General features: G+C 41.1%; 1 protein-coding gene across 8 annotated transcripts in view; it reads left to right on the plus strand.

Annotated features, from left to right (window-relative positions):
- Window positions 1-22473, plus strand: part of VWDE (von Willebrand factor D and EGF domains) — a 304919-nt gene that overhangs the window by 166004 nt on the left and 116442 nt on the right. For 7 of the 8 annotated variants that reach the window (XR_015056095.1, XR_015056094.1, XM_085873161.1 and 4 more), the window contains 6 exons: window positions 10869-11136; window positions 16674-16888; window positions 17553-18643; window positions 19002-19138; window positions 20153-20302; window positions 21674-21778. Coding sequence is in view for 6 of the 8 variants with exons in the window: in XM_085873161.1 (XP_085729287.1) it covers window positions 10869-11136; window positions 16674-16888; window positions 17553-18643; window positions 19002-19138; window positions 20153-20302; window positions 21674-21778 (1966 nt within the window). In the remaining 2 variants the exon portion in view is untranslated. The remainder of the gene's footprint in view (window positions 1-10868; window positions 11137-16673; window positions 16889-17552; window positions 18644-19001; window positions 19139-20152; window positions 20303-21673; window positions 21779-22473) is intronic. The other variant, XM_085873165.1, reaches the window with a different exon arrangement.

Raw genomic sequence — 22473 nt, forward strand, 5'->3', positions numbered from 1 at the left:
GTCTGTGGATGATCATTGCCCCAGGCTGTATACTCGTCTAGTCTTCGAGGATTGCAATGCATCGACTGGAACTGATAGGGATGGTTATGAGGCATGTGTTGGTCCCCATGGGTCTGGAACTGTGAACCAGAATAGCACTAAGCTCTTTGACTTTGCAAGAAGTCGTGGACTTAGGGTGGCTGGTTCGTGGTTTCAGCGCCCACAAGCTCATTGCTGGACTTGGTATTCCAACGATGGTGATGTGGCAAAGGAGATTCACCATGTGCTAGTTGATGGTCACTGGAGGATGACACAGAACTGCAGGGTCTACCAGAGTGCTCAGTTCCTCAATATTGACCACAGGCTTGTTGTTGCAGCTTAAATCCAGGACAATGGTATCATCCCAGCCTTTGGTGGATGTTGGCAAGCTCAAGGATGAGAAGGTAGCTGAGGAATTTGTGAACAGGCTGAGTGGAGATTTGGGGGGTCTGGGTGCTTTGGGGAATCCTGAAGAGTTGTGAAGTGCCTTTAAGACCACCATCCTTGATGTTGCCGGTGGATGTCTTGGAAATCACCGGAGGGTGAAAAAGAAATTTGTCTCTCAAGGGACACCAAATACCAAATACCAGTGTTGCAGGGCCAGGCTTAATGGCAGAGCTGAGCTATTCCAGGAGTTGATGCGTAAAACTGTATGGACGCTGAGGGTGGAAAAGGAGGTCTATGTGCGAGGAATCTGTGAGAGGGAAGAGCATCACCTGTGGTCAAGTGATTCTCGTCCTGCTTACAGGGGAATTTGTGCATTGTGTTCCTCCAAGCCCCTCCCTCAGTGTACTGCAGTTAGAGCGGAGGGTGGTGGGCTCTTTACAGAGGAGTCCAAAGTGAAGGCCCGCTGGGCCGGTTACTTTGAACGGTTGAACCAGGCTGTCCCACCAGCTGTTGAGTTGAATGTCAGGGGTGTTGCTATCTATATTGCTGTCCCTCCAATCAAATGTGATCCACCTTTGTTTGTGGAAACACAGCCTATGGTGAACCGGTTGAAATGGGATAACGCTCCTGTGATCTGCGGTATCCATGCTGAACTTCTCAAGACTTGTGGAAATGCTGTACTCATGTCGTTGCATGCAGTTCTGTGCTTTGCCTGGAATACAAGCATAGTCCCAACTGACTGTAACAGGGGCCTTGTTGTGCCTCTCTGGAAAGGGAAAGGTGATCGCCAGGACTGCAACAACTACGGAGTGGTAACGCTGCTCTCAGCGCTGGGCAAGGTCTTTGCTCGGATAATTCTTGATAGGGTTCGTCACCATCTGCTAGAGCACCAGCGGTCAACGGTTGACCGTATCCTTACTCTTTGGGTCCTCACCAAATGCAGATGAGAGTTTTGACAGGGGCTGTTTGATCTCTGCAAAGCATTTGATTCAGTGAATCGGGATGCCCTCTGGAGGATTCTTAGTCTTTTTGGGGTGACAAGAAAAACGATCATCTGATGTCCGCACTATACTGTGGGACTGAGAGTGCTGTGAGATGTTGTGTTACTATCTCTAACTTATTTTCAGTTGTTAATGGAGTTTGTCAGGGGGTGTTTACTGGCCCCCACACATTTCAGCACTTGTATGGACTGGATTCTGGGGAGGATGTCGGAGAAATCAAACCGCGGTGCATCATTTGGGAATGTCAAGATATCTGACCTTGATTTTGCAGATAATGCAGTCATCTTTGCGGAATCTCTGGATATCCTTTTGGGGGCCCTTGAGGTGCTGAATGAGCAGTCGGAGCTGTTGAGATTATTGGGTTTCCAAAACTAAGATCCAGGCTTTCAATGACATCTTGGATGCTGCCATCTTGTCTGTACCTGTTTGTGGTGATGATGTTGAGGTCACAAAAAGATTCGTTTTCCTTTCTTTTTTCTTTTTTTCTTTGTATACATTGTCGAGGCTCATATGAGAGCTAACGCACAATGCACAGCAAGGGGATCATGAGACAAGAGAGGCAGGAAAGGGAAGGACAAAACAGTGGGGAACAGAGATATTTAGAGATCTGTGGAAGGGAGAGGGATGGGGTGGGGAACATGGGGAATAGAAGATGGACATTACAGGGACTTTCAGGAAGGAAAGCAGGGAATTTGAAGGAGGTGGGTTTGGGGTGGATTGATGGAGGTGGAAAAGATCGAGGTTTTGGATGGGGGAAGAGAAAAGGGGGGTGGTGAACAACTGATTTAAAGGCCTGGAGGGAAGAATGGGATTGAACAGAGTGTGGGAGTTTAGGAGGAATGAAAGGGTGAATGTGAGCAGTAATTCGTGATTTTGGTAGTTTTATCAGAAGAGGGTTGTTGGCGGACCTTGAGCGCCCTGCGGAAATATGGTGGAGACATATCGCAGACGGAGCAGGGGTGGGGGGCGAGACCGGAGAGGAGACGGTAGTGATCTTGGCAGTGATATTTATCTGTCTGCTGGCTGTGAGCCAGAGGTCACTAGATGTCTGGGTTGGGCCTGGAGAGTCCTTGGTGCTTCCAGTCTTGCTCTGCAGATGTGAGACTTGAAATCTGATTGGGGATCTGAGATGGATGCTTAATTCCTTTGGTACCAGGTCTCTTTGGAGAATCCTTGACAATTGCTGGTCGGACTTTGTGTCCAATGAGCGGTTGCTGAGAGAGACTCAGATGACATTTGATACCTGCACAGTCCATGAGGGTCAGCTGCGGCTGTATGGGTATGTAGTTTGTTTTCCTGATGCTGATCCTGCTCACGAGATTCTCTCAGTGAGGGACCTTCATGAGAGGAGGAGGCCAATCGGCCGACCACGTGCTTCGTGGTTGCGGCAGGTTGATCGGCATCTCAAGGAAATGGGGATGGGCCAGGCATCTGCCTGGGGGATGGCCAGTTGGAGGCCCCTGAAGTACTGGCAGAAATTGGATGCAGTGACGTACTGCTCCGGTGCATGTGCTGATGTGCCCATACCTGACCTGGCCTATATACTTGGCAAAGGCCTGGCTGCAATCATGCGTGCATGCTCTCAGATGCATCGACCTTTGCACCCCTCCATTCGGCTCACTCCGAATCTAATTCGCTTTGGGGAAGCAGTTTGAGATTCAAAACTAAGCCATCAGTCCTTAACAGGGGGTGGGGTGGGAAAGCAAGGGGAGGGGTGAGGGGCGGAAGAGAGAGGAGAGGGGTGGGAGACAGAGGGAGAGGGGTGGGAGACATAGAGAGAGGGGTGGGAGACATAGAGAGAGGGGTGGGAGACATAGAGAGAGGGGTGGGAGACATAGAGAGAGGGGTGGGAGACATAGAGAGAGGGGTGGGAGACATAGAGAGAGGGGTGGGAGACATAGAGAGAGGGGTGGGAGACATAGAGAGAGGGGTGGGAGACATAGAGAGAGGGGTGGGAGACATAGAGAGAGGGGTGGGAGACGTAGAGAGAGGGGTGGGAGACATAGAGAGAGGGGTGGGAGACAGAGGGAGATGGGTGGGAGAGAAAAGGATAGGGGTGGGAGAGAGGGGTAGGGGGATAGGGGTGACAGAGAGAGAAGGGTGGGAGAAAGAGGGATCGTGGTGGGAGAGACGGGGATTGGCGTGGGAGAGAGGGGCATCGTGGTGGGAGAGAGAGAGAGAGGGATAGGGGTGAAGTGAAGAGGATAGGGGTGGGAGCGGAAGAGAGGGGAGGGAAGAGTGCATGGGGCGGGGGGGGTGAGGAGAGGGAGGATTCTGGTAGATGTGATGCCCATTTTAATGTCTATCCAAGAGATGGCACATAAATTAATGAATCACCCTACCTGTGAAATACTGAGATGACAGTTTGTAGCTGGTTTGGGATTCAAACCCAGGCTTGACAGCTTGGAGTGAACTTGCGCACCCTTTGGCTATCCTGCCATGATGTGGTGATTTATTGCTTTGTAACAACTGAAACATTTTTCCTCATTGTAATAATCTCATTTATTTTGCCTTCCTAACTCCAGTATCAAACCGAGATATCACCATCGAAGCTTGAATAGCTTCACCAAGCACTCCACAAAACACTTGAAGAAACTTTAAAAAACGAAATGTTTAACTTTTTTAGAAGTATCTATCGATGCCAAAGTGACACGTCGTATAATGAAAGATGATTGCACAAAAAGGGGAAATTTGGTGTGAAATAAAATTGCACATTTTCAACGAGCCAGCTACCGCCGGACGCCTCGCAGAGCAACACGAGGCCAATGCAGGCGAGTGGCCCCTGAACTTTGTTCAAATCATTCAATATACAGTATGCATTGACAGTGTGAATATCGTAAAGCACTCACCAAGTGGCTTAAGCACCCGAGGTAGCACTCCAATGAAACAGTTGATATGGAATGGCTGGCTTGGCAAGCGATTAGCAATCACTGATCCGTCATATTAAACACCTCCCGGAGACGACCAAAATATCAAACTATGTCTGCATTAGACAACTGAACCGTTTTTTTTGTTTTTTTTTAGCAGTCGGAGCTGATGGTAAGGTAAATTCTGGAGCATACATTTTATAATTCGGCTTAGTTTTAGGGATTGTCGAGGTTATGGAATGTGCGGAAATGAAATAAAGCCACGAACGCTGGCATATCTGGGCATTTATAAGCATTGAATGTATCCAGCGATTTGTAGGTATGATGATGATCAGGCATTTGATGATATGAGTGAGGAAAGTGAAAAAAACAAATTTGTCGTTAAGAAAACATTGTGGCCTGTTCCAAGTCAAGGCATTATTGAGCAGGCCAAAAAAGACTAATTAAGACCCCATCAAGGGACAGCGTGGTGTTCGCCGAGGTTGTGCATAATGAAATACATAATTAAATCAGTCCGTTAATTACGTTCAAAAGTGGTGTTTTCATTGAAGCAAACACCTAATTTTCACTCATGCACTTCCATGGAGTTCCCTTAACAATTTTCCATGCATGCAAAGTTTCAGGCTGCCCAGTTTCATGGTTTTGGAGTGATGGAGGAGACACACACATACACACATACACACATACACACATACACACATACACACACACACACACACACACACACACACACATACACACATACACACATACACACATACACACACACACACACACACACACACACCCTAACTGGCACACATTCACTGTTACTGTTATTATTATTAGGGTATCCAGTCAAATGGACTGGATAACCTATTGTTTTTCTTCTGTTTATTAGGGCTTCAAGCATGGCTGAAGCCCTATTGAATTCGTTAGTATTATTATTATTAACGGCGTTTTTATGTTCTACTGACCGATTTTGTGGCGGATCTGGAGGGAAAACTGTCGGATGAAATTCAACGAAACTTTACAGGATTATTACTCACCACCTGAAGTTTATACTGTGAAACATTTGATGACGTAGGTCATGTGGTATGGCGGCCATATTGGATTTTATCCAAAACCTAAAAACATCTTCTTCTCCAGAAGGGATAATCTGACAGCCTCAATCTTTTGCACACATTTACTAAGTTCGATGCTAATGTGAATTTGTTAATTTGATCGAAATCGTTACATAATTAATATGATTTAAAATGATGCCGATTCGCCTCATTAAATATGCAAAATATGCAAATGAGAGTTGAAAAAATTTAATGACAAATTTAGATAGCAGATAAACAGGGGACTCCCAATATATTTATACTATGTCTGTATTTGACCCCAGTGAGCCCCCAGAGCCCCCCAAAGTTGAAAATGACCCATTTTTTAAATGTCATAAAATAAAAACAACGCTTGGATGAAATTCAATGAAACTTATCCATTTAATAACTCTCCACCTGAAGATTACACTTTGAAAATTTTGATGACGTCGGTCACGTGGTATTGCGGCCATATTGGATTTTATCCAAAACCTAAAAACATCTTCTTCTCCAGAAGGGATACTTTGACAGCCTCAATCTTTTGCACACATTTGCTAAGTTCCATGCTAATGTTAATTTGTTAATTTGGTCGAAATCGTTATTTAATTTATATGATTTTAAATGATGCCGATTCGCCTCATTAAATATGCAAAATATGCAAATGAGAGTTGAAAAAATTTAATGACAAATTTAGATAGCACATAAACAGGGGACTCCAAATATATTTATACTATGTCTGTATTTGACCCCAGTGAGCCCCCAGCGCCCCCCAAAGTTGAAAATGACCCATTTTTGAAATGTCATAAAATAAAAACAACGCTTGGATGAAATTCAATGAAACTTATCCATTTAATAACTCTCCACCTGAAGTTTATAATTTGAAAATTTTGATGACGTAGGTCACGTGGTATGGCGGCCATATTGGATTTTCTTCAAAACCTAAAAACATCTTCTTCTCCAGAAGGGATAACACGATAGCCTCAAACTTTTGCACACATTTGCGAGGTTCCATTGGAATGTTAAGTTGTTAATTTCGTCGAAATCGTTGCATAATTTATATGATTAAAATGATGCCGATTCGCCTCATTAAATATGCCAAATATGCAAATGAGAGTTGAAAAAATTTAATGACAGATTCTGATAGGCCTTGAAGAGGGGACTCCAAATATGTTTACGCTATGTCTGTATTTTACCCCAGTGAGGCCCTAGAGCCCCCCAAAGTTTAAAATCACCCATTTTTGACATGTCGTAAAATGAAAACCAAAGAAGATAGACAAAAAGTGACCACAAATTCTGGAAGATATTTTCACGTTCTACAAGTTCGCCATTTACATTAATATGCAAATGTGGAGTTATTGGACTTTTTTGGGGACTTGAAAATTTGTCCAGCCTCGATTTGTCCAATGTGAAGTTTCTCTATCATGTATTGCTATGGGCTTTTCAATCCTTCATTGATATAACTTGAGGGACCCCGTAGCTGGGCCACATTGCAGACTTGAACTAACTTTCTAACTCGGAAAACCCATATCATGTGACAGGGTGATGGTGTTGAAATTTCTTAAAATGGAGGCACGCCTTGAAGCCCGGGATTACTGGTTTACCAGTTTTGATTGTTATTATTCTTTTTCCGCCGGCATTTTGCATCCTTCTTCAATTTAAAAATCATTTTCTCTGGGACGCTAAGTCCGATCGACATGAAGTTTTCACCATAGTATGTATCTTTTTTGATAGCACACTCGCGTTATAATTATGACGTCATTGGTCACGTGGTGCGGGCGCCATCTTGAAAAAACCGAAAAACTTTGGACCTCTGTATCTCTGAAACTTTCTAGGGTAAAAATGTTTTTGCTTTATGAATTTTATTAAGCTCCCTATGGGGAACACGTGTGATTTTTCTTGACGTCAGAAGTGAAGCGATACACCGGTGAAAATTCGTCAAGTAGAACGCCATATAGGAAAAATCTGAAAAATTCTGAGCGTCATCTACACCAAAATTCATCGTCAAAAATGTTTTTTTTGACGTCATCGATGACGTAATTCGGCCGCCATCTTTTTTTTAGTGTTTTTTTTTTTTAAATCTTCTTCTCCAGAAGGGCTGGACAGAATAAGGAGAAACTTTACAGGTACATTCCCCCTGAGGTTCTCTTTCAAGTTTGTTAATTTGTTGTTGATACGTCACATGGTTTGGCGGCCATCTTGAAAAAACCCTAAAACCTTCAAACATCTTCTTCTCCAGAAGCGCTGGTCCAATGAAGGCGAGATTTCAGAACTATATTCGTGACATCTATGCGATGCAAGTTTGTTAATTTCGAAGTGATAGGTCACATGGTTTGGCCGCCATGTTGGATTTAAGAAAAATATTAAATAATGTTTTCTCTGGAATTTCATAAGCCATCGAAGCGAAAATTTGCAAGTCCCTTCCTCCCTCAAGTCTGCATACATGGTAAAAAAAAATTTTACCTCAGAAGTCACATGGTTTGGCGGCCATCTTGGATAGAAAAAGAGACCTTATTTGATTTACACGAAACTTCACACACTTGTTCGGGTCGACGATGGAAAGCAGAATTTAAATTTATGATATCATAGGTCACAAAGTTCGGCAGCCATCTTGGATTGAAAATGAATAAATTTTAAAAATCTTCTTCTCCAGAAGGGCAAGATAGATTAAGACGAAACTTCACACATATATTCCCCATGAGGTCCTTTCTCAAGTTTGTTAATTTGTTCTTGATCGGTCACATGGTTTGGCGGCCATCTTGAAAAAACCCGAAAACCTTCAAACATCTTCTTCTCCAGAAGCGTTGGCCCAATGAAGGGGAGATTTCAGAACTGTATTCGGGACAGGAAGGTGATATAAGCTTGTTAATTTCGAATTGATAAGTCACATGGTTTGGCCGCCATCTTGGATTTAAGAAAAATATTAAATAATGTTTTCTCTGGAACCGCTTAACAAACGAATCGAAAATTTGTAATTATCATCGAGACGGCAGTATGCACGCATGCTAAAAATTATGACGTCACACGTCACATGGTTTGGCGGCCATCTTGGATAGAAAAACGCACCTTTACCGATTAACACGAAACTTCACAAACGTGTTCCAATACCCAGTTGGAAGCAGAATATAAATTTCTGATGTCATAGGTCACATGGTTCTTCAGCCATCTTTGATTGAAAATGAATAAATTTTTAAAATCTTCTTCTCCAGAAAGGCAAGACAGATTAAGCCGAAACTTCACACATATATTCCCCATGAGGTCCTTTCTCAAGTTTGTTAATTTCTTCTTGATTGGTCACATGGTTTGGTGGCCATCTTGAATTTACCTTAAAACCTTCAAACATCTTCTTCTCCAGAACACCTGATCTGATCAAGGGGAAACTTCACACCCCTATTGCACATGAGTAGGGAATACAAGTTTGTTAATTTCTAATTGATAGGTCACATGGTTTGGCAGCCATGTTGAATTTAAGAAAAATATTAAATAATGTTTTCTCTGGAACTGCTTAACCTATCGAAGCGAAAATTTGCGTCTGTCATCTTCCATGATATCTGCATACATGGTAAAAATTATGAGGTCACAAGTCACATGGTTTGGCCGCCATCTTAGATTGAAGGATAAATATTAATTCATGTTTACTCTGGAACCACTACTTCTATATATGCGAAACTTCATATTTATAATTTAGGCTACATGTGAAACAAAAGTTTAAAATTTCAACCTGATCGGCCGTGTGGTTTGGCAGCCAGAATTATTTAATTATTTGAATCTGGTCGCCAGTAATAACGAAATTGAACGTTTTGTGCTGCCTGGTTCGTAACTCGTCTGTTCCGCGCCGTCTCGAAGCAGGCCTGTGTTTGTATCACCATTAAATAATGTTTTCTCTGGCACCGCTTATCCTATCAATGCAAAACTTTGCGACTCTGATTTAAGTCTCAAGTTGTATCAGTTGTGTCAAAGGCGGACGGACTGGGTACCCGGTCATCACTGCCAGCAGTTATAAAGTGGCAGTTCTAGTTATTATTATTATCATTATTATAGATAGATACAGCTCCTTCATGGATTATTCCTCTCGAGCTAACGCTTGATTTCCAATTTTCATTTGACCTGTTGTGGCAGCCACAGCCAAAAACAATAACTTAATTACCAATCTGTTGTTTTAAAAGCACAATTCACTTCAACAACAATGTACGAACAACACAGCTGCCTCATGATGAGCTTGCCGCTTGTTTGCAACTAATTAAATTCCAAGAATATCCCTTTAGATCTCCACTTTTGTCACCTTACACTTGTATATTCAGTCCAAGCAATGTTTGTCGAACACAAATGTTTTGCAAAATGAAAGTATTTGTTTTCATCTCTCTTTGTAGTGATATTTATTTATTTATTTATTTTAAACTCAGCTCTTCAAGGAACATGACTTCAGGATAATAAAAACACTTGCTGTTTTCATTATCCTGCACGTATGCTCCTTCAACAAGTTGTCAACTTAACTTACTCTCAACAACAACAACAGTGATGAATGCCTAATTTACGAGATGAAAATAAACATTGCGAAAGTGAAATGTTAACTTTTGTATGACGACCAACATTAAAATTCATGATAAGCAAAGATTTAGTACATGAGCAAAACAATGCATCAAAGTACAGTAACACAAAACAGTTTCTTTTTCATGAATGTAGGAATGAAAAGCAAAATTCATAGCAACAACTTCAACACAACGTTGAACACTTTGTGAGCCTGGGAAAGTGTGGGCAGCTTGCTCAGATGCACACGGTGAAGATGGCATGGGAAAAATACACAGGACAAACTACATTCTCTAATTATTATGAAATCACTTTTGTGATTGTAATGAGGGCATTGTAACTATGAATATGGGAACAAGACCAAACATGAGGAAGAAAGGGGAATATAATTACGGGGAAGGTAGAAATAAGGGGCATAAACTTTAATTTTTTTTTTCATCCATCATTAGACATCGTGGTGTAATGGTTGGAATGTCTGCTGAGTCTGGGAGGTCAGTGGTTCAAACCCCAACCGAGTCATACCAAAGACTTAATAAATGGTACGTGCTGCTTTATTGATTGATGGTCAGCATTTAAAAAGGATAGAGCACAGACAAACAATGCTAGGAAGGCATTGGCAAATCTCCTCGTATAACCCTTGCCAAGAAATGGATTCGGCAGCACGAACGCTCTGAAGAGTGTGGTACATCAAATTCAAATCCAATCAATCCTTTTGATCCTTTCTTATCTCGGTTCCAGCTCTACTGTCACATTTTATCCATCGGTTTATTTTGCCAATGAAATGTGTTTTCAACCACAGAATTTTTTTTTAAAGGGTAAAACATTTTGACTCGACATCATTTGCATTTCTCTCCTGATGTGCCCTCCCCCTCACTGTCCCCATACCTCTGTCCTTTCTCCACTCCTCCCAGTGTTTCGTTTTTCCCTCCTATTATTCCTCTCTTATGGAACTTTCCTGTAACATTCATTTTTTGTAACCTTCCAACACATTTAACTTTTCTTTATCACAGACGCTTCGACAGTCACCAGACAGGCACCTTTGTCCTGTTGCAGTCCAACTTGCTGGAGGTGCACATCCGTCAATGGGATTGCAACTTTCAGACTTACACTGGGGCTTGTGCCTGCGGAGTGGCGATGAGTGCCGGAGATGACGTGCTCACCTTTGACATGTGCAATGGAGATTTTCTTGAAACTTGGCCACAGCTAGCAGTGCGAAGCAGTTCGCCACTTTCAGCTGGTGTGCGCCTTTTTGAATCTCGCCATGGCAAGAAGATCACAGTAAGATGACCTTTCGTGGCTTTTTGTCTAAAGCGGCCCCTCCTCTTGGGCTAATTGCCTTACCCATCCTCACACCTTTTTCCTCAGCTGTTCAAAGACCCTTACATACTAGAAAATGATGCAAAACTGCTGCGAGGAGATTCGATCTGCTGTTTTAACCATTGAATATCCATCCGATAGGATGGTGCAAAGGTAGCACACATGATATTTGAGCTGTCTAGACTAGCTTCGATTCTTGCCCTGACTATAAAACGTCACATTGTTGCTTCACAGGTAGAGCATTTTCTGATGGAGTGCACCATCACTCAGATGGATGTCAAGTCAGATGTACAGTCTGCCAATATTACGTGGATGTTAAAGATCCCAGAATGTCTTTTGCGAAGTCTTTTGCGAGTTATCGCCGGAACCCTGGTCAAATTGCAAACTCCTGTTCTAACTCGCTACAATCGAACAGCAGGCCTGAACGGCCGGTTCCTGACAGACTCAAGCAAAACTTTCCCACAGCCGACCCCACAATAATGTGGGATTAATTGAGGACATTAAAGAAGGATGAGTTGTAGATTCATGTCTCTCCATTAGCATGGGTATGCTGCATCTTGGATATGCCTATGCCGTTCCTTTGATTTCCATGTCAGCAAGCTGTAAAACTGCCCCCATGAAGGTACTTATTTGTGTGATTACATTTTAATAACAGCCATATGCAGGCCAGGCTTACATTATTTGAATTAATAATTTCTGTTGCATAAATGACTACAAATTGCACCTCCACACTGTCTTTGGTATAAAAATTTTTAAAGCTTGGCCAATGGCTGCAAGGGAAATGTGGCTAAGATGTTAAAAATAATTGTTTTTTTTTTATTATTATCAACTGTTAGTTTGCTCTTAATATTCAACATATGTTTATTTGATGAAATTTCCAGAAAATCATGAAAACATTAAAATTACTCACAAACAAGCACTTTTCTTTAATAGCCCACATAGTATCTTTTCGGATTATCAAAACATTTTAGAAATACTGGTTATGGATTATATTAATTACGGATTATAAAAATATTTGCTCAGATAGCACACACCCTGCTCCCTTGCAACAAAGTGCATGCTATGAAAAAGTACCGCCTCCCATAAAATTCTGCTTACGGGCCCGAGAGTAATATATGTTTAATAAAACATGATAAAAGTGACAACTGCTATAGCCATTGAAAAAAAACCCATCAAGACCACCATTAAATGCAAAAGTCAAAAAAGATACATTTTATTTACAACTGAAAGGGAGTATTTGTGTGTGTGCTCAGTCAAGGAATATAATCCATTAACTGCAACTCCAAACTGGTGGTCTCCATGCTCCCAAAGATCCTTTTGGATCACAGCTCTCAGTGAATCAATTCAAGAGTGGCCGAGCAGCCTGCAGCTTAAGCATAACATATCATTCTCTTTGCTAACCCCACCTCCACCCCTCACCTTTCTATCTCTTGGTTTTGTCCCCTCCTCCCCCACCCCTCACTCTCACTCTTTCTTTCTTTCTCTTGCTGTCTCTGTCTTTCTCTCTCTTAAAGAATTTCTTGGAATGTAAAGGGTGATCAACCGTAAATAACATAGGATGCACAGGAGGCAACACAGCAATATGTGAGGCAAATAAACAAATGATAAATTACAATATGATAAACTCTTATGGGACAAAAATAATCAACTTCAAATAACTTCAAGCGACAAATATGAGCACTGTGGGAAATTTGAAACGATAAATGAAATACCACAACGATTTTTTTAAACAAATTGTAAGAAATGTGAAAAATATTTAAATCAGAAACAATATCAAATAAACTCTATTTAATAGAGAGTTCATGGAATGCGATACCCCCCATACCCCCGCCACACACACACACACACACACACACACACACACACACACACACACACACACACACACACACACACACACACACACACACACACACACACACACACACACACACCGTGTTCGAGTTTATACTTCAATTTTAATAAAATACAGTAATAATTTTAAAGATCGTTAAAAGAAAAATCCATAAGTTTAGCGCTATTGAAGCAGTGTTAATATTCTTGGAAGTATTATGAAGGCGATGTGTGTTCTACTGTGTTCAAGTATGGAGTTCAATTTAAATGAAATAATGATTGTAAAAGTTGTATCAGCGCGTGTGTGTGTGTGTGTGGGTGTGTGTGTGTGTGTGTGTGTGTGTGTGTGTGTGTGTGTGTGTGTGTGTGTGTGTGTGAGTGAGATGGGGTCTGGAGGCTGGAAGGGGTGGTCAGGGAGTCTCATTGTAACCTTTTACACAAAATTCAGGTAATGTAGCTTCACTGTAGTTAGACTTCATGGTACAAGGTTTTTTGTTTGTTTGTTTTTTTTCATGTTTTGCAATCTTCCCACACACACATCATGGTAAAATATAACACTTGGAAGCTTGTGGCAGTCATAAGTTGTATCCATTTAAAAAAAAAAGATTCCAGTTATGTTTCACATTCGATTCTGATGAGAGAGAACTTTGCAAACCCGGTATGGCTGCACTCACATTCATAGGCACAAATAGCCTTCTCTCAAAAGCAATATCAGGCTGAATATTATTTAAAATTACTTTCTTTGTTGTTTTGGCACCTGCTTTGTAACTGACCTTTATATAAGGCCTCGTTATAAAATTGTTTAATCTTTGGCCTTTTCAGTTTCTCACAGACATTTCTTATTGTGCTGCTCTCACAGCTTTACACTATCTCCAAGGTAGAATTTAAATCACATTTTCAGCCAAATTGTATCTTTGGTGAATGGTCATGCAGTTGCCTCAGAAATCAACCAAATTTACCAACTTTATTCAGGGAAATGCATATTCTAATACGGTAGACAAGTCCAAAAAAATTGACCAGATGATAAATGGTAAAGGAGATGCTGAACAAAGTTTTAAATTACCCAGCAACTTGCTGAAAAAGTTACATTTTACAAATCATTGTGCCTCCGCTGCCTTAGGTTGTTGGGTTGTCCATCCGGCTGTCCATTCGTACGTCTGTCCGTCGGTGATCAATTTTCGTCACCACGATAACTTGTGAACCACTGAAGGGATTTTTTTAATTTTTTTAACCAAACATGGTACAGTTATGTATGATGATGTAAAGATGACCTGATAGGATTTTGGAGTCAACGGTCATGTGACCTTCAACTAAAAGTAACAGATTTTACCAAACTTGGTACCAAGATGTATTATGATGCAAAGATGAACTAATATTTTTGGGGGGTTCAAAGGGTCAAAGATCCTGTGATCTTTAGCTGAAAGTAGCAGATATTAGTTAACATAACTTGTGAATTGCTAAAGGGATTTTAACCAATCTTGGTACAGGTATACCCTTTGATGCAAAGATGAACTGATGTTAGGGCAAAAGGTCAAAGGCCTCAGGTCAAGTGCACTTTAATTGAAAATCTGTGTTACTGCAATAAGTTATAAACCAATCTAGAGATTTCAACCATACTTGACACACTTATGGACTGTAAGACAAAGATGAACTGATTCAATTTTCGATTGAACAGGTCAAAGGTTTGAAATCGTTTTGCAGACCATAACCCGAGTTGGAAGCATCTGATGTTGTCTCTCTTTCTCTCCCTTTCTCTCTCTTTCTCTCTTTTTTCTCTCTTTTTTTTCTTTCTCTTTCTCTCTCTCTCATGCTTTCTCTCCTCTCATGCTTTCTCTCAAGGGACCTTAAATTTTTCATGTGACCTTAAACTGAAATCAAACATAACAGTGCGTTGACATCTTACATGGGTGGAAACATATCCATTGGCACATTCTCATCAAATTCTACTCTCTAGTTAATGGATGCTTGACTTCTGTTTCGTGAGATAATTTAGTTTCATAAACTCGAGTTGGACACGGACTTAAGATCTCATGACCTCGACTTCAACTGGGATTTCAAACCTTGAAATTTGAACTTGGACTCACCTTGCTCAGACTTAAACTGAATGAATTTATTATGATTACCAACTGAAAATGTTCATAATGAATTGCTGATGCATCATTTCAATTAAGAAAATTAGACTGGTAATTTAAAATGATGTTTCTCAGATTATTTAATTGATATCTTCTTGTAATATAGTTTTTCTTGTATAATAATATATCTTCTCTGTGTTTTAATATTAGACTTTTGCAATTGAAAACATTTTCCAATAAAGTATTTTCCAATATGCAACCCCCTCACTCTTAAGCAATTTGAGGATCTTTGCTGTTGCCCAGCATATTGGGTAGCTTAATATCATGAATGATACAAGGAGTTTATAAAGTTTCTGTTGCTAAATGTTTGGCTTTGTTTCAAGCCGATCCTGAGGGTATGGTAAAAGCTGGTTTGGCTAAAGGGCAAGGGAATGAGCCTTTTTAGGAATATTGTGTCAATGAACCAGAATACCTTTTAGTTGCTAGCACAGAGAGTCTTCTCCAAGAGCTCATCAGGAAGTGCTTTCCAAATGGATACTGTTCAAATATAGCGCATTTTCTTTTGTGGAAATATATCCATCGAAATATGGTTCATGAGAAACAAGGTCATTAACTAGAGCGAAGTAGATGGTGTTCCATCACAAATACCCACACTTGCCACCCAAAGAAAAGTTGAAAGATGCCAAAAAGTTCCAAAGGAATGATCCAATATCAAATTTTGAGTTAAAATAAATCATGTAGTTTGACCCCTGTGAACCCCCCATAATGGGACATTAACCAGGTTCAACTCCCAAGAAATCGTTCCATATTCCATGTGTCTCCCAATGTTGATTGCATGTACCAAGTTTCATTCAAAGATTTTTTTAAATGTGTCCAGAATTGCATTTTTTGGAATATGACTTTTTGACCCGCTATAGGCCCCCCCCCCCCAAGGGGCAGGGCCAACATGATATTGCTCTCACACCGTATTGCCATGTGGTGATCATAACTACCAAGTTTGGTGAATTTCTGCACAACGGTTTCAGAGGAGATAGGGTGACAGATGGATCGACAGACAGACAGAGTCAATTACAATATCCCCCTGTTTTTTTTTTTTTAAAGCGTGGGGATAATAAAATCTGGGTAACTTGTTCAATACATAGGTAAGGTGGTTTTTTGAACTGATTAAATTTTAGGTTAAAAAGGTCAAAGGCCTGTGGTCAAGTGCCCTTTAATTGAAAATTATCCTTGGAATCTGGTCAAAGGTCACCAAGTCTTGAACATACTGCCAGAAGTTTTCACTCTCCAGAATTTAGCTGAACAAAACCTCCAAATATTTTCTTATTTCTTTCATGCAGATCACCAGCCATTAGTTAAGGTGAACAGTCATCCATCCAGTGCTGTGTGGCCGACAGCAGGTGGATGTCTCAGTCAGGGTGAGGTTAAAAAGGCTTGCAACTGTCTACATATGATTACATAAACTTGAGTTAAAGTTCAAAACTTTGTTTGAAGAATCATTTTTAATCAACATATGCATTTACCTTTTACCACATGATTGTGATGACATGTAGCAATGTGTTAATTTCCTTGTTTTACCATCCCATTTTATTGCAGATTAGTTTTCCTTCAGGAGCATTTGTGCGAGCGGATGTCAGCGATTGGGGAATGACAGTCATGGTGCACATCCCAGGGTCCTCTTTCAATGGCACCAGAGGCCTTTGTGGCACGTTCGATGGTGATTCCAGCAATGATTATCACGATCAAGAAGACCTGCTTCTTCCAATCCCGGCCAGCTCCACAAACCCCTCAGAGTTCATTGAAATTTGGAGGTGTATATTTCATCGAAAACGTTTTTAAGAAATGTAATTGGGCACTTTAATAACTCAGGCATTTCGCAATCACAAAAACGCTAACAGCTTGTAAAATGTTACTGGATGTATTTAATAATATAAAAAAGTGACCTTGGCTGTTTGGAAGCACAGGGTAGTCCTGCATTATGACTACAGAGCAGCTTCTGAGCTGTACTACCAGAGGGAGTTTTAACAACGAAAGACAAATTCCACAAGGCATTGGCACAAAAATGGCATTCTAATTCTAACCCTAACGAGAGCTGCCATAACTCTGACATGACATGGAAACAATCTTTTGGATAAATGGGGTCATATCGAGGTGATGCAGTGGTTAATAGCAAAAGAACAAATGCATGCAAACATATCCAAAATCTCATCCAATTTCACAGTTCATTGATTGCACTTCCAATTGGATATCTACAATCTCTGCAAACTTCATATGTTAAAATGTTATATTAGAAAGTATTGGAGGCCTTGGACAATTATAGTGTTTCTCATTTTCTGTTGATGTGAATTCTGGGAAATAAAAGGTTTTGATAAAATTATGGATGGAAACATTTCCATTCCTCTTGAGGATAATGACAAAACATACGATCACAAAATGGATCCTGACTTGCGTTATGTGATCCATATTTGCTTGCAGGATCCCAGCTGGAGAGAGCCTTTTTGACAAGGTACCACTTGAAGACAACATGAGGAAATCCAGGAGTTACTGTAATTGTAGTCAGGCCATGGAGGAAGAGGACTCGAGGAATCTTATGAAGAGCCTGGCTGGATATGTGACTTCTGACTGTAAAAACAGATATGCTGTGGGTTATAAAGGTATAATTCCAGTGGCTGATGTGACAGCTAAATATATTAGTTTAGCAAAGCAGAAAAGTTACATTGATGAAAATCTGCCCATGGATCTAGAGGAGACCATGCAACATGTAGCTCTGAGTCGTGGAATTGAGCCAAGAATACTCGCACTACATTCAGTTAGTAGCCAAAGGCAAGCAGGTGTGATGGATGAAAGAGGTCAGAACATCCGTCACATTGGGCCCCTGGGTGATCCACCAAGACGATTATTACGGTCAGCTCATCGTGATTCTGATCCTATCTTGTGGGACCAGGCAAGACACCAGGTCTTCAACATGCTGCCAGAGGTTTTCACTCCTCACAATTTAGCTGAACAAAACCTCCAAATATTTTCTTATTTCTTTCATGCAGATCACCAGCCATTAGTTAAGGTGAGCAGTCATCCACCCAGTGCTGTGTGGCCTACACCAGGTGGAAGTCTCAGTCAGGATGAGGTTCAAAAAGCCTGCAACACAGTGTTATTTGGGTCAGCTGTGGGTAAAATCTGCCGAAGTTTTCTATCTGATGAACAGATAACAGCAGCTCTAGACATGTGTATCACGGATGTGTGGTTGAAAGATGACCCAGCCTGGGCCGCTGCTGTGCTTCCATTCTTGGAGAACCAATGTGAACTTGCAACACTTGAGTCTCAGAGAACTTCACCAATTGGGACAAACGGATGGTGGAATAAAGAAGACCAGTGGGACTCTGATACAGACCAAAAAGACGGCGGAGGCAGAGCAAAAGAAAATGACCCTAATTATGTGAAAAGGACATTGGATGAGGTGGTTGCAGTGCTGAGGTGTCCTGGTGACTGTAGTGGAAATGGTCATTGCACTGAATATGGCTGTTCCTGCTTTCCAGGCTTTAGTGGTGATGACTGCATTATCTCCAGTTGTAAGTATAATGGATTGAGAAGACCTTCGAAAATAACAATGAGTTGTAAATACAATGAAGATGCTTCACTACTGCATGTCTATCTCATTATGTGATAAAATGGTTAATGGTAAGGCACCTGAAATTACTCTGAGAAACACAACATAGAAAACTGCCATGAATATTAGTGAAATATTAATTAGTTGCACGATTAGGCTGTCTCAATAGGAGGTGAAAGATGTGCAAGAAAATCGTTTAATGGCCATCTACAACTTCACACAATGGGATCAGAGACCCCTTATTGATGAGTCATTGCACAGTCTTACTTGGCGAATCATTGCTGTGCTTTTGTTTATCTTGATCCACATTCACTTCACAGCTCAGTCCCCAAAGGTGACCGATTTGGAGAACAGAGGACTGTGTGATACCCGTGTATACGAGTGCAACAGTGTTCGTGTATTTGGACTGGGCTTCCACAAGTCGGAGCAATTACTCTGTCGAATAACCCAGATGACGGTAAGTATTTATTTTTTGTATATAAACACGAACAATGAAAAACAACCATTTGTATGGCAAATGCATAGTTTGATTGAAGTGGTGGTCTCGTGATTTGAGGCTACAAGTTTCAAGTGTGGGTTTCTCGTTTGTTTGTTTGTTTGTTTGTTTGTTTTTATCTCACTAACACATCCGGTACGACGATCAACATTATGACCCAATTTCCTCTTCTATCCTCCCTGTAATTCCATCACAAGTGTACCAACAACACCAAGAGTGGCCACTAATGCTAACAATCCTATTCTCCATTCAACATTTGATAACAGGTAATTTGTGCAGACAGACAACCAGTGGTGAGGTTATGGTTTTCATGGAAAATAATTCGATGAATTGCCAGAACATCCATATTCCTTTTGGCAATTTATCAGATGCCCTGTATCATGATGAAAATAACTTATTCCTTGACAGATCATCATAATATTTATTTACACGGCAACATTATTGCAATATTATTCAGTCTTCATCAAGATTTGTGAGCTCACAGTAATAAAGTAGCTGCCAACTACTTTCAATATGCAACTTCTTTTGATACAATTTGTGCACAGATAATAACATGTTTTCATGCATAATCAATTTGATTGAGCAGCTTCCTCAATAAGTGTCTTAATATATACTTTGTGCATTTGTCATAATAAGACTGATAGGATGGCCTCGAGTTACGCACACTCAACTCTGACCTATCTAGCCTGGGTTTGAAATCTGACCCAGCTATAAACTGTCATCCTGGTGTATTGCAGGCAGGGCGAGGCATCATTATGTGTGCCGTCCCTTGGGTGGATGTTCAACTGGGTGTCTCGTCTGCCCACATTAGTTGGTGGACGTCCTGTTCCCCTACCACCGTTTCCTCGGCAGTCCCTTCTTTTCTCAGTTTTCCTTTTCTCGGTTACCTTTCTTTTTCAAATCATGTGGAATAAGAGTTGGAGTAGTTGACTGAAACAAAAGTACAAAACATGTGCTTGTGTTCATTTACTGCAGTATTTGAAAGACGAATGGCTTTTGAGTGACCCCGAGACCAGCCATGCGTTGTTCCTGAGTGGCCAAGTCGTGGACTGTCAACTCCCATTTTCAGATACTACAGGCATGTCTATCAATCAGGAAACACCAGAGGCTCGTTTCCTGATCCAGGTGAGGTTCCTTGTGAATTTATCTTGAACATTTCTGTAAAACAATGTCATGTGGACTGCATCATTGGTTATATGATCTGCTGTGAAGAAATTGACAATGTATTTATGTATTGTATTGTATCATCCATGAAAAACTGTCATGGATATGAAGCCTAATTGAGTGGATCCAAATCCAAATACATTGGAACCATACTCTGTACAGTGTTGGTGCTGCCGAAGCAGTCTCATGGGCTATTGGGCACAATTCTAGACAGGTCGCCACTCCGACGTAGGATACTCAAATGGTTCAATCATCCCAGCTTGCTAGTTCTCATTTTGCCGACCTCAGAAGGATAACAGGCTGAGTCAACCCCACCTGATATGAATTCAACAACCATGCAGGATTTTAACTCAGGACCTGAGGGTCCAAGCCCATCACCCTAACCATAAAGCCAACACCAGGCATAATTATGTGGATGAGTGCTTAAATAATATGAGGCACAAGTTTAATTGTCAGGCACTAACAAATCTATCGTGACTGCAGTGCATCTGTAACATTATCATTGCCTTCCTTAGCTCGGCAGTCACACTTGGACAAAACCAGGAAGTATCCTTGTTTTAGCAAATTGTATCATTGACTTGTCTGGATCACACATTGACGACAACACTGCCTATGATGGGCTACTGCATCGTCAACTTCCATTAACCAATAACAAGGCCAAAACATTTGGCATTAAATTAGTTAATTATTCTTCATTGTGCAAGTCATCTGGCAGAATGGTGCAGAGGTAGATAAAGCACTTATGCAATCCTTTCCATGGGACTGCTTTGGTAGCGTTGAACCTACCTTTGGGCAGAGCACGGGAGGAGAAATGAAGAGAGAAAGGGGGAGGAGAGAGTCCTTTTCTTCGTGTCCTAAAACATTATGTTTGATACAAAGATCCCATGAAATACTAGAATGACACGGGGTAGAGCGCATACCTCTGCCAGGCTGAGCAGTTTACGTTTGGATCCACCGATAGGCTGGATCGTCATCCATGCCTTAACCAAAATCTAATCGGCTTGTTTTTGTCACATACCCAACTGATCCACCAAATTTTGTCATAATCTGTCCACAACTTTTTGATATATTCAGCTCACAGTCAGACAAACAGAGAGAAACAGACAAACAAACAGACAAACAAACAAACAAACAGACAGACAGACAGACAGTGGTGAAAACATAACCTCTGTCCACCTTCAGAAGCGGAGGTAAGACGGACGCCACAAGCATTTTCGGACATCCTTAGTATGTCCTAAAATAGTAGTTTCCTTCTCTTTCATAGCATCTGTGTAGCAGCACCTCTGATATACTTAGAGTCACGATTGTCTCAACTGTCTCTTGGTTTCTTAGGTGTCTAACAACGGGGTCCAGTATAGTGATTCCCGACCATTCACTATGTACAATGGAATGTGCCAGGTCTGCAGTCCCCTACCTCACGGCCTCTGTAAGTTGAAGGTAAATATGATTCCAGGAAAACAAATTACCTTGTGCCTAACATTATGAGATTTACTAAGCTTTGCATTGTTTTCTTTTTATGTGTTTGAGCAAATGCATTTGGGATGAAGTCAGAAGAGAAGAGGATATAGAATAGATCATATCATAATCCTTACTATAATTCACACAGACTGGTGTTTATCTGTTTGTTTGTGGGGTTGTGGGTGTGCCTCAATTACATCCAGACTTGCTACAGAGGATCAGCATAACCCCAATTAATGTATAGGGGTGTTATTATTTTTGCTAGTGGTCTTGGTGGGGGTGGGGGAGGAGAGGGACGCAAATTCTCAATGTAAATGTGTATCGTATAGCGCCGCCTCCAGGTGGGGGAGCGTATTACAAGTCTCCACCATTTACAGTGCAGTATTGCTGTCCCCATGGTTTTCAGTGTCGTGAGGTGCTTTGAATTATAAGCAGAAGGTATGTTTTTGCTTCATGCACGTAACCCGGATTATTTATTTTCCCTTTACGGAGCTGTCACTTGCCTATGCACCTCCCAAATAAAACTATGCATCAGAAGAATGTGTTGCATGCTTGGAACGAGATCACCCATTGGGTGGGTACTCTGTTAGTCTAGAAAATTTCAGAAGTGTTTGTTTGATGTCTATGTATTCCTAAATTGCTGGACAGAACAAGTTGAAAACTGGCAGTTGGAC

The sequence above is a fragment of the Eptatretus burgeri genome, chromosome 3 (assembly GCF_056783735.1).
Source record: "Eptatretus burgeri isolate ZD-2024b chromosome 3, Ebu_testis_v1, whole genome shotgun sequence".
NCBI lineage: Eukaryota > Metazoa > Chordata > Myxini > Myxiniformes > Myxinidae > Eptatretus > Eptatretus burgeri.